The sequence below is a fragment of the Leptosomus discolor genome, chromosome 15, assembly GCF_034619465.1.
Source record: "Leptosomus discolor isolate bLepDis1 chromosome 15, bLepDis1.hap2, whole genome shotgun sequence".
Lineage (NCBI taxonomy): Eukaryota > Metazoa > Chordata > Aves > Leptosomiformes > Leptosomidae > Leptosomus > Leptosomus discolor.
Genome location: NC_141405.1, coordinates 4801437 through 4818255, shown reverse-complemented (window position 1 = coordinate 4818255; position 16819 = coordinate 4801437). Strand labels below are relative to the sequence as shown.

Genomic DNA, 16819 nt, shown 5'->3' with positions numbered 1-16819 from the left:
CAGCACCGGGGGGGTACCACCCTCCCGGGGGCTTCAGGCTGGAGGGAGAGGAGCCCCGGCGGGGGGGGCGGGGGGGCTCCCGTCTGGGACCCGCAGCCTTTTAAGGCGCCGGTGCCCGGGGAAAGCGGCAGGGGGAGGTGACGGCGGCGAAGCAGAGCCCGGGCCCGGGGAGGGGGTTGGGGGGGCGAGGGGGGGGCGGGCGCAGCCGCGCCAGGCCAAGGCACGCAGGCGTTGAAGGACGTTGGCAAGACAGAAACCGGAGGGTCATGGGGCTCCGGGGGCGGGCGGCCCCACTGCGGAGGCATCTCCGCTCCTCGGGACAAGACAGGTGGCTTCGTTCTCCGTTGGTTTTGAGCAAAGAGAAAAAAAAATAAATAAAAGGAGGAAAAAAAAAAAAAAAGAAAGGAAAGAACCCGATGAGGAGGTTTCTCTCGCTTGTCCGTGGCCCTAGTTGAGCTGGCGACAGGCCTCAAAAGTCCATTTGGTGGCCCCGCCGTAGATGTCGATGTTGGCCTCGGCCCACGCGATGACGTTGCCCGAAAGCGCCTTGGAGCTGCAGGTGGCCAGGCCGTACACCTCCCCGGGGCTCAGCTTTCTGTCCCACACGTTGAAGTGGGCCAGCTCCCCCACGAAGGCCTGCGTGGCGTCGAACCCGCCGCCCAGCGTGTCCTGCGGAGGAGCCACCACTGTCACCAGGGGCACACGGTCAGGCTGCCCCGTCCCACCCCCGGGAGCACCCAGCCGAGCAGGGACCCCCACACCTTGCTCCCCCTTGCCCCACCACCACCCTTACCTGCTCCTGGCCCAGGACCAGGACCCCCTGGGGCTTGATGGGGTGGTAGGGCGCCAGGTTCTCGCCACTGCCAGTCTGCATGCCGTCCTGGTAGGCTTCCCACACGCCGTCCCGTGTGGTCCAGGTGACGCAGATGTGGTGCCACTTGCCGTCGTTGATGACAAAGGGCAATTTGGCCACCTGCGGGCCAGGGTGGTGGGTACGAGGGGTCTCCCCACGCTGCCCTCCACCCACCCTCTCCCCAGCACCCTCCCCGCTCCCCAGGACCATACCTTGTCATTGATGAGGATCTCCATGGGGTTGTTGCCCCACTCGATGAGTACCAGCTCGTTCGCCTGCCCGGGCACGGCGTAGGAAAAGGGGGTGCCCATGCCGGGGGAGGCGTTGGACTTCATCCACATGCAGACGCTGAAGGCGTACATCTCAGGCAGGCTCTTCTTCACCTTGGCGTACATGTAGTTAGTGCGCAGCAGGAAGGTGAGCTGGAACCTGTCCGGGGGCCGGTTGTCCTTCTGGCCTGCGGGAGCGGAGGCGCGGTGGGCTCCACCCGGACCCCCTCTCTGCCCGCTTTGGGGGTTCTCCACCCCACCCCCCCACCCCCCATCCCGTTATATAACGGGCCTTGAGATGGCAGCGAGGAGCAAATCCCTCCGGCACCGCACGGCTCCCTGGCTCCCTAATCCCCAGCACACGGCAGCGCCCGGAGCATCCCCGGCTCCTGTCGCCGAGCCCGCGGGCACCGTCCGGCTCCAGCCGGGAGGAGAAGGGACCGCTGCAGGGGTGCAGGAGAGGCCGGGCTGGGCAGAGCCGGAGGGAGCGGCTCGGCATCCCGCCCGGCAGCGCTCTGTCCCCGGTGAGAGCGGGCACGGGGTGGGGGGGGCGGCTGGCCCGGGTGTCCCGCGGGGAGCGGGGCTGGGGAGCGGCCGGTACCTTTCTCCAGGTCGCTGATGCGCTGGTGCAGGGAGGTGAGGGTGCTCTCGATCTTGCCGCGCTCCTCGGACTCGTTCTTGGGGTTGAACTTGCCCTCCTCCAGGCTGTTCACCCGGGACAGCACCTGCCGCTCCAGGTCGTCGATTTTGTTCTGCAGGATGTCCTTCAGGTTGTTGGTCTGGCTGGAGGAGTTCATCCTGCTGAACTGCTGCAAGGGGGGCGAGCACAGGAGCGGGCTGTCACCCCTCGGACCCGCCGCCGTGCCCCCGGCGGGGCTCCCGCACCCCGCTCCGCTCCGGCGGCTCCCGGTGCCCGGTGCGGCTCCCCCTCCCCCGGGGCGGCCGGGAGAGCAGCGCGTACCTCCAGGTTCTCCAGCCGCGTCTTCAGCGACTGCAGCGTCTGTCCCAGCTGGCTGAGGGTCTCGGCCGCGGGCGACCGCGACAGGTCGCCCATGGTGTTCTTGGAGAAGCCCCCCTTCCTGCCGGCCCCGCCGCCCTTGGGCTCGCCGGGCGCCGCTTCCAGGACGCTCTGGCTCTCGCAGCGGCCCAGCTTGGCCGTCAGCTCGCGGATGGTCTCCTTCTGGTTCATGATGGTCTCCTTCTGCTGCAGCACCGTCTCCCGCAGCTGCAGCACGGTGCTCTTCAGCTCCTCGGCCGAGCCGGTGCTGCCCGGCGCGGCGGCCGCGCACATGTCCCCGTCCAGCGGCACCGAGGTGCAGATGAAGCGCGTCTGCCCGAAGCCCTGCCCGCGGCCGCGCAGGCAGAGCAGCGAGAGGAGGAGGAGGAGGAGGAGAAGGAGGGGAGGGGGGAGGAAGAGCCGGCTGCCGGGGGGCCCCGCGGCCATGGCTCCGCTGCCTGCGCTGGGCTGGCGCCGGCTCCGCCGCTCTCTCCGCCGGGCCCACTGCGGCACGCGGCCCCTCTTATAGCGCCCGGGCGGGGCCGCGCGCCCTGACGTCACGGCGCGTGGAATCCCGGCCGCGCCACGGAGGGGGGGTGTGTGTGTGTGTGGGGGGAGCGTGAGTGTGCGTGAGTGTGTGCGGGGGGGGGGGGGGGAGGGAGGATGTGTTTGTGCGGGGGCGTGCGAGGGGGGGGGGCGTGTGCAGGGGAGACCATGCAGGGGGGGTGGTAGTGGAGGGTGCTACAGTGAGCGGCTGGGGGGGTGCGGGGAGGCGAGTGCGTGCGGGTGCGTGTGCGGGGGGGGGGGGTGCGGGGGGTGCGTGTGCAGGCGGGTGCGTGCGGGGCGGTGGGGTGCATGCAGGTGCGTGTGCGTGAAGTGTGCATGGGTGTGCGGGGGGTGCTTGTGCGCCGGGGTGGTGTGTGCATGCGGGTGTGCACGCGTGTGCGGAGTGTGCGTGTGCACGGGGGTGCGTGGGCGGGGTGTCAGTGCGCACGGGGGTGCGGGAGAGGAGGGCGCGCGGTGCCGCGGGGGGGCGCGGGGGATGGTGCAGTGCGTGTCCGTGGGGGCCCGTGCGCCGTCGTGCCGTGTCCCCACCTCCCGTCGCCCCTCCCGACAGCAGCGCCGGGGCCGCCCCGCCGCGGCGGGGGCTGCCGGTAGCCGCCGCCGGAGGGTCCCCGCCGCGCTCCTGGGGGGGGGGGGGGGGCGGGCTCGGTGCCGGTGCGGGGGGAGCGGTGCCGTCCCCTCGCACCGCCCGGGGCTGTTGGCGGCAGCTCGGCAGAGCCCCTCCTCGCTCCCCCCGGGCATCCCCGGTCCCAACCAGCCCCCGGACCGCGCTTTCCTCGGCAGGGCAGCCCCCGGGGCAGGGCAGGGCAGCCCGCAGGCAGCCCGGGGCGCTCCGTGGGGGGGGGCACGGGTGGGCGGTGGGGCAGGGCGACGGCCGGGGTCTCTGCTCCAGCCCAAGCAGCTCGTTCGGGCTGGCAGTGGGGAGGGCAGAAGGGTGGAGGGCTGCTGGCCCCGGGCGGGGGCTGCTGGAGCAAGGACGGGCCCAGCGATTGCTGCGTGTCCTCAGGAACGAGGTGCAGCAAAGGGATGCTGGTGCACAGCTCTCCTGTGGGCGTAGGAGAGCGATTGCTGCTTTTCTTCTTCCTTTTTAATCAGGAAAAAAAATAACAAAAATCCCCAGGTAATATTTGGATCTGTCCTTGGTGGAAATAGTTCAGAATTGCTGCTTTTCTCATCTTCAGCACTTCAGCCAAGGCCAGTTCCTCTTCAGGCCCAGAGAAGCAAGCGTGCAGCTTCTCCCCGCATTTGGTGCTGAGACACCTGAGTGTGAGCAGGACCCTCCCGGCCCCCCCAGCTCCTGGAGGCTGTCCTGTCTGCTGGTTTTACCCTTGTCTTCTCTCCGTGGTGTTGTATCGTGTTAGGAAACGCCTGAACTGCTGAGAGGTTTAGCTAGTAGGCTACCTGGGCAAACGGGTGAATTTGCCCCTCTCAGTTGAGCTCACTGCCTGCCCTACCCCACCTGCACTGCAGCGGTGCGTATGGCCGGAGTATTTACCTAACGCCACGTTATCCTGTGAAATACGAAGCAATCAATTTTGATTAGTGAAGTGGGTCAGTAAAACACAAAGGCCACGGATCGGGAAAGGATGAAGGACTATGACTCCACGGTCCTCTCCCCCTTTTATCTCCTCTCTGATGTGGACCTGACGAGCCCTTTCCAGGAGCTGGAGCACACCGAGCTGCTCACAGTGAGACCTGGGACTGTGTGACTCAGTTTGATGCTTTTTCTGTCACACGTGTTTATGTAGCCCCAGGAGCTTTATGACACACTGCCTCGGCGTAGAGTGGTTCCTCCGCCAAGGCACCTCAGCTGCCTCTGGGCAGCTCATCCAGCCGCGCTCGGCGGGTTAAAACAGCATTTCATGGTCAACCCCAGAGGCTTGGGGTTGTCGTCAGGCACAGCAGAGAGGGGATGGCAGGGCTGGCAAAGAACCCCCGGTTCTTTGCCGTGGCTGAGTGTGGCCAAGAAGTGCAGAGATGTGCAGGGCTGCTCAGCACCTCTGTAGCACCTTCACCGGGATCCTGTAGAGCTTTCGTCACTTCCACCGAACCTGTCCTGGTGCTTAGGGGGACTGCAGAGACCTGTTATTTGCAGCCTTCCTTGGGCTCCTGGCTCTTACTGCTGATCCTGCCCCCCCCCCCCCCCCCCCGGCCCTTCAGAGCCCCCTGAAACCCGGGAGGAGCTCACTGCTTGGTGCTGGGTGCTTTGCTGCAGGAAATTCTGGGGGAGAATCTGCATTTCCATTGGGTTCTTCGCCTCTGGTTCCTTTTCCTCCTGTTTGCTCTGTGCTGCGTGGCATTTGAATGCAACAGGAATGGAGCAGAGATGAGTTGAGGGGGACAGGCAGGTTGTGTTTTGCTGGGCAGACCAGTCTCCCTTCCATGCTGGTTTGGTTTTGGGGTTGGTTTTGTTTTTGATTTGGGTTTTTTCGTGGTGGCTTTTTGTTTTGTTTTTTTTTTTCTTTAGAAAAGGAATGCTATGGAAAAGGCTGAAAAGACTGCAGGTCTAATTCTTCTGCCACAGGCAGGAACGCAAACCAAAAATAATGTTACTGCAGGCAATACAATTACACCAGTGCAGAACTGGTCTGAGAGGCAGCTGAATCGGCCCCCACTTCTGCTAACATCTACATGGTATTGACAAAGCTGTTCGTGTCACTGAACCTATTTAACTATGAATCTTTTGTCATCCCCGGTACATTATGCTGAGATGAGACCAAGGTGAGAGGTGCAATAAAATAAACACTCTGATACTATGGTGATGGAGACCGGATAAACACCTAGATAGGAAAACCCAACAAAGCTGCGCTACAATAGATAAGCAAAATAACCCCCGTGTCTCCTAATGCAGAGAAAAAGCTAGAAAATATGATAAAGATTTCAGCTTTCTCAGTATCACTGAATCATGCAGTAGGATCTGTTATTGCTTGGGTAGATTTAGGAGCTGTATGGGTATAATGGAATAATGGAGGCCCTATTATTTTTAACTCTTCTCTCGCCTCTTCCCAAGCGCTCTCTAGCTGGCTGATTTATCGCTCTGTAGCCGAAAAGAGCTGAGCACAGCTATCAAGGACCCTTGGAGATGATTTAGTTCTGAACAGAAGCCAGCAGGCACATTTGTGATGGACGAGTATCATTTTGGACAGTCCGGGGTGCTCCCTCCAGGGACCAGAAGCCCTGGCTCCCTGTGCCCTCTGCTGCCGCTCGTTGCCCGGTGCAGAGGTGAGGTACGTAAATATTCGATCTGTTCAACGCGAACCTTTGTGCGAGAACAGCAGAGTGACAAATGCAGAAAGGACGTTTCTGTGAGTGGACAAATCTCTTTAATCCCAGGAGCTGGAGCCCTGGGGAGCAGGGAGTGGAAGCTTTCTCTCCTGTTTGTGCAGCCCGCTGTCCATAAAACATCTCCTGTGGGGTAATGCTGATGCTGCAGTTAAGTCTCCTCTGCAGAGTGGGAACAATACGATCCGTTATGGGATGGAGACAGCTTTGCAATGGGAAATAGGAATGGGCAGCCTTCACCGAGTGAGAAACCCCGCTCCCTTTGTCTGTGCACCTAGCTGGTGCGCAGCTGAGCTGCGGGCTGTGCCCGTGATGTCCCTGAGGTTCCCGGAGGGATTGTCCACTCCAGCCCCTGCCCGCACACCCCCATTCCCAACACGCTTAGAGCAGGACATGGCAGTGGCTATGAGGCTGTTTTGTTGGGGGGGGGGTGGTGTTAAATACCTGGGCTTGTTCTCAGGGAGGCTACAGCAAGGACAGGGTCTCTGGTCCCCGTACCACACCGCTGCCTGTGCGGAGCCCACGGATGGAGGGAGCCGGGTCCTTTCCAAAGCCCTTTGCCCTGCGCAGCTGGACAGGACGCGCAGAACCAGCACTTATCTCTGAGCTGCTCCATGGTTAAGTTTGCAGAACAGTGTGTATGCAAAATCTTTTTTTTTTTTTTTTTTTTTTTAACGCCTTCTAAAACCTACAGCTGCCATTAGAACAGCTTGAGCATGGTGTGCAGCTCGTACAAACACAGTGTGCGTAAGGTGGAGTATTCCCTTCTGTAACAGACAAACACTTTGGACTGGAGTTCGGAAATTTGCTGCATTTTGCTGCAGTCCTTCTTTGCAGATCTCTCCCCCTCTGTTCCTCTCTCTCCCTCTCTCTCACACATTGACTCTCTCCCCTTTTTTCCTTCCCTTTCTTTCATTGCTCACATCTCAAAAGTCAGTTTCCTTCTAAATTGCCTGACATTTACATCCAGTGAGAATGAGGAGTGTGTTCTTTGTACCAGTAGGTCTCAGTGATGCTATAGGGACACAGTCCTTTCATTACAAATAATTAATTTAGCTGTATATTGCATAACATCCTAAAAAGCTTTCTAGGGCAATCTCATGCTAGCTGGATGCACAGTTCCTATCAATATTACATTACATTTGGGTACAACAGTTATGAAGTTTCATTAAAAATTTAATTTGTGGTTTAAAACTGCAGCATTCCCTTAAAAGTGTAGCAGAGAAACCATTTCGGCTGCTTGAGGACTGATCTTGCATTAGCCAAAATTGCAGGGGGAGCTGCAGAAGGGGCTGGGTACCGCGGGGATACTCCCTGCCCTGGAATCCAATGGGCTGGACCAGCAGAGGGAGGGAGGCATCTGGCTGTCCGTGTCCTGGTGGGTTCCCGCCAGCTGTGAGATGCTTTTTTCGAGTAGAGAGTGAAGCATTAACCGCTGTCCCTGGTGAGCAGCCACACGTGAGCACAAAAAAGGCCTTACCCCGTTCTCCCTGCACCCCGCTCCAGCCGCAGGTGCCTGTCAGGGTTAGGTTATGTGTGAAGAAGACGGTGACTTCTGCGGAGAGCGGGACGCGAGGCGTGCCGTGCCCGGGGCTGTGGGGCAGGAGCTGGGCTGCCACTCGTGCAGGCTCCTGGGGAATTAGCTGTGAGCCCAGGAGTCCTGGAGGAGAGGGTGCTAATGCGTTCGCAGAGATCACAGACATCCTTCTCGACTGTCTTACGCTAGTGCAAATTAAAAATCCCCTTCCCGTCAGTGAAGTTGTCCTACGGCAGGAACCGGGAGGTGGGGGGATGAGCAAGGCCTGTATCATGTTTTGTTAATGAAGTTTTGTTGTGACGCTTCAGCAGCAGATCTGAATGGAGGCAGGTTTAAAACATCCCACATCCGCCTCTCAGTCTCAGAATTGATCTGTGCAGCAGTTCCCACCCCTGTCTGCACACACGCGCATCCGAAGAACCGGCAGCTTTTCCTTCCCGACCATCCCTCAAGTCATTTTTTCAGCTTTCTCAGGATTTACCTGCTCTAAGAGGAAGCGGGGTGCCGGCCATGTGACGGGCCCCTGTTCCTCAGCAGGACATGGACCTTCCCTGTCCTGCCCAGCTGGTGGGACTGGACCTGCTGCCCCTGCCCACAGCCTGGGTCTCACGCCGGGAAGGGCCAGCCCAGGAGTGCAGCACTGGCCGTGCGGTCTGCACAGAGCCTGGCCCCTGACCGGAGCACCCACCGGAGCACCCACTATGACTCTGGTGATGATAAACCCCACATTTGTCATTTTTTTTCCCTGTCCAACAAAGGAGGGGAAATTTGTAGCCAGCGCAGGGTGTTTCAGAAGTCAGCACCGTCCTGGTGTTTGCTGTAGGTCTCTGCTTCCCCTCCCCCCAGAGAGGATAATAATGGGGAGTGGGTTCCTAAATCCCTTAAGCTTCTTTGATAGCTTCAATATTTATCTGTAATCCCGCTAGCGCTTCTGAATAGAAACAGCCCTGTGTCCCTGTTGCTCTGGGGCTTCTTCCCACCTTGCAGCGTTCCCTTTGGCAGGAGAAAAGGCAGGGCAGGATGAGAAGGAAACATCAAAAGCCAGTGACACTGTCGGTGCCCTAGTTTTTTTCTGTGATTATTTATTATTTTGCACAGTCTCTTGCGCTCTTCCTCCCACGCTCTCTGCTCTGTGATGTTAATGTGTTGTGGTGGGTTGACCCTGGCTGGACGCCCGGTGCCCACCAAAGCCGCTCTGTCACTGCCCTCCTCAGCTGGGCAGGGGAGAGAAAATATAACGACAGGCTTGTGGGTCGAGATAAGGACAGGGAGATCACTCACCCATTACCATCACCGGCAAAACAGCCTTGGCTTGGGGAAATCGGTTTAATTTATTACCAATCAAATCAGAGTAGGATAATGAGAAATAAACCTCAACCTTAAAAACACCTTCCCCCACCCCTCCCTTCTTTCCAGGCTTAACTTCCCTCCCCATTTCTCTCCCTCCTCCCACTCCAGCAATGCAGGGGGATGGGGAATGGGGGTCAGTTCATCATGCGTTGTCTCTGCTGCTTCTTCCTCCTCAGGGGGAGGACTCCTCACACCCTTCCTCTGCTGCAGCGTGGGGTCCCTGCCACGGGAGACAGTCCTCCGTGAACTTCTCCAGCGTGAGTCCTTCTCTTGTGCTGCAGTTCTCCATGAACTGCTCCAGTGTGGGTCCCTTCCATGGGGTGCAGTCCCTCAGGAACAGACTGCTCCAGCGTGGGTCCCCCTGTGGGGTCACCAGTCCTGCCACCAAACCTGCTCCAGCCTGCGCTCCTCACTGTATGTCACCACAGGTCCTGCCAGGAGCCTGCTCCAGCACGGGCTTCCCACGGGGTCACAGCCTCCTTTGGGCACCCACCTGCTCTGGCGCAGGGTCCTCCACGGGCTGCAGGCAGGTCTCTGCTCCTCCCTGGGCCTCCCTGGGCTGCAGGGGCACAGCCTGCCTCACCATGCTCTTCACCACGGGCTGCAGGGGAATCTCTGCTCCGGCGCCCGGAGCAGCTCCTCCCCCTCCTTCTTCACTCACCTCGGTGTCCGCAGAGCTATTTCTCTCACACCTTCTCACTCCTCTCTCCAACTGCAGTTGTCCTCCCACAGGTTTTTTCCACCTTCTTAAGTAAGTTCTCCCCAAGGCAGGAACATCATCGGCGATGGACTCAGCCTTGGCCAGCGGCGGGTCCGTCTCGGAGCTGGCTGGCACTGGCTGTATTGGACACGGGGGGAGCTTGGGATGGAGTTGAAGGGAGGGTGGATGTATGGCAGGACCAGTCTGGAGGGAGTTCCAAGCGCATACAAGGCAGACAGAGAGCTACTCTGGGTCGGGCACGTGTGGGCAAGCACTGGTAGAGATGTCAGCCCCGGACCAGGAGCTCTGCGCTGGCCCCCACACAGGGACAACCTGGAGCAGAGACGTGGGGGTCTTGGAGAGGCAGAGCTCCCCAGGAGGAGGAACGGTCTGGTCCTTCGTGGTGGGTGAGATCTGACTGTCTGTGCCAAAGTCAGTTTGTGTTTGTGCTCGTGTTGGTTCGGAGTTAAAACACAGCAAGGCTTTAAAGGACAAAACCACTGTAACGCAATAGGAACTCGTTGCATTTGCCTGCTGTGAGGGCTGCCCCTTACCTAAAGTGTAGATCTTAGTGGGGGAAAGGGGCTCTTACAACAGTGAAGATTCTTTGCTGGCAAGGGTGCCATTAGGGCTGGGTATGTTATTGATTCCTTGCCAAGATTCAAGGCTTAAGAAGCTGCAGAGAGTGTAACTGGAACGACACAGAAGCTGCTTCCAGGCAGTAAGTGAGGCTGGAGACATGTTGGCTGGTATGCGGAGCTGGCACTTCTTGAGCTGAAGACGTAAGGCAAGGCAGGAGCCCAGTGGAGGGCCTGAACCAGGACCGGGATGGCCGTGGAAGCCCTGAAATGCCATTATCCTTTAGAGGTGAAAGACAGGCCTGCAAAACTCTGGGCTCCTCCACACATTTCTTTTATTATTTGTCACAGTATTTTGCACTACTCAAACTGCAACGCCATCCAAACCTGACACCATTGGCACTGCTCTGCTTTTCTTGGGCATGGTCATAAAGTGGTCACGTGTGGTCTGTGGGGCTGTTACCTTAAGCTGTTCCTTCTTAGGGCTTTTCTGCACAGGAAATGCAAAATAAATTAAACCGTGAATCCAGAACAGGCTGGCTATGCTGCTCTGCTTCCAAGGACAGAAACTCTTGGCATGGTCTTTGGAAGCTTCTCATCCTTGCCACATCCTAACTGTTCAATCAGCAGTTTAATGGGAAATCATTAGTGTACTATAAATTCACACTTTATATTTACGTAGTGCTTATTTTACCATGTAGAAAAGCCTTTACTTTCCAGCTGTATGGATGCCCCCCAATGTAAATGACAGAAGCACCACTTTGTGTGTATGTTCATCTCACTTCCATTAATTGTAATAAGACTAGTCATATTATTTCTTAGAAACCTGCTGAGTTTCAGCAGCTAACCTATCAGCCGTGAAACCCACCAAGACCTAGAAAATAGATGTTGATCACTGTGTCACTCTGTATCAGGAATCTGAGTTTGAAATATCCTAGGCGTAAGGAAAAGGTTTCAACTAATGTATTTCATGGGAAAGGTAAAAAGAGGACTTGAGGAACGCGCTGCTTCCATGGGTGATCACATTTCCTCGGGGTGGGAAGAGATTTTTGGTTTTCTCCGTTTAAAACACTGTTAGTGGTTAACACTCTGTGGGCCAACCCAGGCTGTATTTTTCCATTCAGGGTTTCTTTTGGTTGGATCCAAGTCTCTTGGTTGTTGCCTCTTTTATTGCACATCATAAAACCAAACCGTAGTGGCTCTGATGCTGAAGCAACCTCTGCATCACTGCACAGGGCATTTCCAAAGGCTGCTCCATGAAATAACTTTCACATTCCCAAGCCCCAAAGAAGACAATAGGAACTTCTTGTGAAATGCTGAATTACTCCTTATTAGCCAGGTCAGCTGTGGTTAAAGGAATGTCAAGTCCCGCCTGCCCTCCGTGGGAAGGTGATCTTGCTCAGGTGACTGCAAAAAGATATGCCAGGAAATGGGACATTTGGTCTGAAACCTTCTGACAGCTCAGAAGGAGCCAGCAAAGTTCACTGGCTTCTATTTCTAGTGTATTGGGGTGGTTTTGTCGCTGAGTCAGAGCTGATACTGATCTATAATAGCTACAGAGCATTTAAGGAAACATTTCTGCTCTCAATAATGAGAAAACCGGTGAATATCTGCTGAGGTGACATCTGTTGTGTTTTTAAACACACATAGCCTGATAACCTGGCAAATTATCCAGATTGGGAAGAGACAAAGGGAGATAATGATAACAAATGAGCTTACATTTATGTAACGCCTTTCATTGAGATGGATAGCAGAGTGGTTTGAGAACTCTATTAACGGCTTCTACAAACTATCTAATCTATTGGATCCCCTAACGTATTGAGTGCAGCTTCACTCAGGCTTTATGAGAAAAACATCTCCATTAAGCAACCAATTCTTGTCAGTCTTGGAGTGGTCATTTAAATCTCACCTGTGCAAACAGGAACACAGAAATCGTTACATTTGTCGGTGAACTAAAGCCACCTTTGGGGTGAAAGGCAGCTGTTGCTTCACCGTCAAATTACTTCACCGTCAAATTACTTCTAACTTCTTTACTACCTGGTATCCAAGCATGTAAAATACAGTTGTTAACTAAACTCTACAGCTAGACTCGCCAAGAAACTTGCTCTTTTATAGTTCAGTGTCGGCAAAGAGAAATCTCCCAGATTTTCTGCTTCAAATTGCTGCATGACCTCTTCGTTCTCTCTCTCCTCTTCCTTGGTGAAAAATTTCCTGATGCCAAAGCATTTCTTCCGCTAAAAGGGCAAGGAGAGATTTTTGACCTAGTATTTATTCTGGCTTTTTCAACACGAGAAGAGAAGAATCTCTGTCATATTCCTAATGGAGCACTCCCGACGAAGAGACGGCTTTGCACCCATTTTGTGTCTCCTATGATTTTCAGGCAGTCTGAGTGTGCCTGTAACAGCACGCTGCAGCAGTGTCGGGGGCTGGGGGCATTCAAGAGCGACTGGCATGTAAGGTGCTCTGGCCACGATGCTCAGCCCTCTCCGAGTCCCATCCGCATCTCCCAAAATAAAGCGGCTGCTGGTTTCCCCTGCGTCAACCACGGGATGCTCAAACGCAGGTGGCAGGGGATTTTCAGAGGGACACTGGTGACCTTCCTACAGGGCAGAGAGATGGCTGCTCCACAGAAACTGTGGGGTGGCGTGGCCCTGGGTTGAGCGGGGCGGTGTGACCGCATCCGTACGGATGTGCATTCCCTTCCCTGGAAGCAAAATGAGTTGGAATAAGACTCAGCAGCCCCATGGTGGTTTCCTCTGCTTCAGGTTTGAGCCATCTTCTGTCTTGAGCCTTCTCAAGCTAGTTCTTGCCTGAGCAGGGGGAAGCCTCAGATTTGCTGTTCCTCCTGGATGGCTGGGCTGCAGGGAAACTCTGGGAATGCATGAGGTGCCGCAGCCGTTACTCATGGGATGGTATTTTGTACCACAGCGCCTTTGGCAGCAGCAGCACAGGCGCTCGGCGAAGCCCAGTCTGAGGAGTTTAGTGCCACCATGACGCCACCGCTGCCTCTTCCCAGCGGTGCCGGGGCAGAGCCTGGACGAGCGCGCGTTTCCCCACCTCCGTGTCCGGGAAGGAAGCGAGCTCGGAAAAGCGTGTCAGTGCTGGGAACCGACCCGACAGCCCTCTGCCTCGCAGACGGAGGTCATGGATGCTTTCACGAGATGGAGAGTCAATTTCGTGAATCATTTTTGGATGCGTATTGGATTTGGCACATAACATCCACCACCCCCTTCTCACCTGCCTCCCGATCCCTTCCTCCCCAGGCTCCGACTCCTGTTTCCACCCAAGTCTTCGATTCACATTTACTGCAAGGAGTCAGGCGCGGAAGTCTGTGTGCTGTACGTGCATAAATAATAGAACTGAAATCATACTTAGTTAAAAATAGATATTCTTCCTAATAAATATTTTACCTACTGTCTTTAGGATATAAATCTCCCCTGACTGAAGTGTTAAAACAAACCTTGCTGTTATGCCCTAAATGCTTAAAACAACCCCGTCCGTGGCTGTACAAACAACGCTTGGCTGAGGGGCTGCGTACGGGGAAGGTTTGTGCTCCCATGCATATGCATGCAGACAGACGCCTGCTCTTAGAGCCTTAGAAAAGGTAGCCCTTTGGCTCTTAGAAAAGGTAGCCCTTTGGCTAAAGGCACCGACCTTTGCACCTGACTTTGACTCATTTGGTGACCTGTGAATCTGACTAATGAAAATTAAAGATAAAATCTCTCTTGATATTTACGAACAATGTTCTTCTTGCCGTATCTTTCTTCCTGCCCAGAGGCGGAATTAGAATTAGCTGGCTGAATAAGGCAAAACAAAGGACACCGACAGAGACTGAGATAGGAGAATTTTTCATTAAAAAGAGTGACAGGTGGAAGAATTCGTCCAACTGTGTTTCTGGAAGATAATCCTTCTGCATTTTGGTTTTTAGGACATCACCTAATGTGCCTGACTTGACACGGTGTTTCCACTCCCGAGATTCCCTAGGAACAAGGGTTTTACAATGCCACTTTAATCAGGAACAGATTTGCTAGACCAGGGCTCAGCTTTATAAAAGATAAACACAGTGAGCTCCCAGCCCCAAACACAGTAGGTGAGGTTCTGCCTATGAGCATGAATGCATGTGTGTTTTAGGGGGCTGTGAAGCCTGCTAGGCAGTGACTGCCCCAAAGAATTCACAGGCAGAAACCCAGCCTGCAGGCAGGCAGATGTGGGAATCCGATAAACAAATACAAACCAGCCGAAGTACCTCCAAAGGAAGCAGGAGCTGGAGTATCTCCCTGCATCTGCATGAAAAGCTTCCTCGGTAGTGAAAGGCATGGGAGAATAAATTAACCAGGTGTTTGACTGGGACTCCCAGTATTTTCGGAGCTCTGAACCAGAGCTGGCACTCCAGGCTGAACAGAGTCGAGTCAGGCAGGCAGAGACCTAGTCCACGCAGCCAACCCAGTTTAGGACACAGATCACTTCATCCTGAGTGTTGATCCTCCTCACATCACTGCTGAGTGTTATTGAGTGACTCGACGAGATCTTTATCAGCCCTGGCCAAGCCCAGACGCCTCGCTTGGACACAGGCACCTCCCCCGGCTAACGCCGACAGTCACGCACCACGTGCAGTGGTCTAGCGAATGTGGTCTGGACGAAATGACCACATTTAGCTGTTTGATAGGAGCTATCAAGGAGCCACTGTCAACACGGAAGGAGTGGGGTGTTCTAGAGATCTGTCTGGGGCTGGGAGCTGCCTCGGGAGCTGCCACTGCCGCCTGGGGTGAGGGATTAGGAAGCATGCTTACTGGATATTCAGACTAAAGCTTGAGCGTGCCTCCAGCACGTCAGAGGATGGGACTGGAATTAAGAAGGGTTTGGGCAAATGGGAAACACGTAAAAAGATTTAGTTTCACTTCAGGATGGAGAAATTAGCTGCTCTCTCTGCTCACTGAGGGTAGGAAAGAAGCACCTGCTTTAATTTTAAGATGGAAATCAGCTGTAAGGGCACAGTGCCTGATGTAGTCTCCATCACTGGAGGTCTTAAGAGCCTGTGATAATGTAGAAACACAAACTAAACATTATAAATAAATCAGAATATTAAGAAAGTCCACACAAGCCCGACAGAAGCAGCACATATGTAGCCTAGGGTGTAATCTAGTGGCATGGGGCTTGCCATGGCCCGTAGATGTAGAGAAATATTTTGCATGAGTAAAAGCTGCAGAATTTTCTGTGGCATGAAAGAAACCAGGACCTGACACTGGGCTATGGAGTGAAAGAAGGCCAGGGAATGGCATCACTTCCAACAACTAACTTTTGTGGAGATATAAATGGAAGATGATTTCTGTCTCCTTTTGGTTCCTGTCCTATGGAGACTGAAACAAGGTGAGTTGCTTTGATTAAAGCATAGAGCTGGAAATGATCAGAAAGCCCACGACAACCATGCTGGAGATTTTCATTATCAGAGAGCAGATGCCATCAGGGCCAAGCGTTTTTGAACAAATCAATTCATTCTGATTTCCATCAAAACTTGCAAAATCAGGAATTCAGATGGAGACTGATCTGCAGCACGTGCTCTTTAGAAAAGGATATTTGCGAGGCTTATTCAGAGATCTGACAAATTGCAGATAATTTTTTTCATTTGATATTTACTGGCTCTGGTCAGTTCGCAAATTCCCGGTCACAGATTTGCTAAAACTAAATGTCACGCCCTTTTCATCACACATCAAAAAAACCCACAGGTATTTAGCACAGATGATGTCATCCCAGCCAGGTCTCAGAAACGGCCACCAGCCCACCCCACCCTTTGCTGCGCTCTGCCTGCGCTGTGCCGGCTGGGGCTGGGGGAAGCAGCAAGTCCCCCCTGTCCCACCACCCCCAGCCCTGCCATAGCTGCTCCAGGGCAGCGCGGCACCGTCCGCACACGCTGGTGACGCCTCAGCCCACTCCTGCCTGAGTCGCTGCCTGTGCAGGCAGCATTTCCCGCCTGCAGACCCTGACGGTGGTTTGTCACCGGTGGGAACGGCACGGCCGCCTGAGAAAGGGCAGAAGGAGTCCGTGAGGTCCCCCTCCATTTTGCAGGCAGCCGGCTTTTCTGACGTCCCTCGCACTTGGCTCTTCTGCAATGGCCCAACAACGCAACCCAAATCCCAAGGGCTCCGTCTTGAATCACCGCACGAATACGGGAGGAATATTTGGTGTGAAAACTGGGGGAAGAGCCTGTGTGTGCAGCCCTGTTACCAGCGTGGGAACCAGCCCTGGGCTGCCGAGGACAGGGACTGGTCACCCAGCCTGAAGCAGGCGCGTACATAGAGCATCGTGTCCTCAAGCTTCCCCATAAACACTCTGGTTTTATCCTTCTGCAGAAAGCTGTGTACGGCTTGATCCAGCACAGCGGGAACATGAAGGGCTGCTAAGCCAGCACTCCGCACTTCTTTATCCTCCAGGTATAAAGAACCGCTCGCATGTAGGGACCTCCTATCAGCCCATCATTCTAAGGCAAGAGTAATTGCAATCTGACAATTTAATCTGTTATTCTGTGCGGAATCTGGGGCCGGAAGGCTGACCTTGCAGGGAAACCAGGGTTCTGATGGCAGCGGCATGCATCCCCACACGCTGCCTTCGGTACGGAGAAGCCGGCAGTGCAGGGGATCCTGGCCAGCCAAGACAAGAAAGGCCACAATTAAACAGGACAGGGTGGATCCACG

The 16819-nt window shown here is 55.3% G+C and overlaps 1 protein-coding gene across 1 annotated transcript; it reads right to left on the bottom strand.

Annotated features, from left to right (window-relative positions):
* Positions 1-447: 447 nt before the first annotated feature.
* On the bottom strand, positions 448-2566 carry NPTX1 (neuronal pentraxin 1). The gene is made up of 5 exons (XM_086473681.1): positions 2084-2566; positions 1724-1931; positions 1066-1310; positions 794-973; positions 448-669 (listed from the first exon to the last, which is right to left on the bottom strand). Exons 1-5 carry the CDS (start codon positions 2564-2566, stop codon positions 448-450), a joined length of 1338 nt encoding a protein of 445 aa, XP_086329807.1.
* Positions 2567-16819: the final 14253 nt, after the last annotated feature.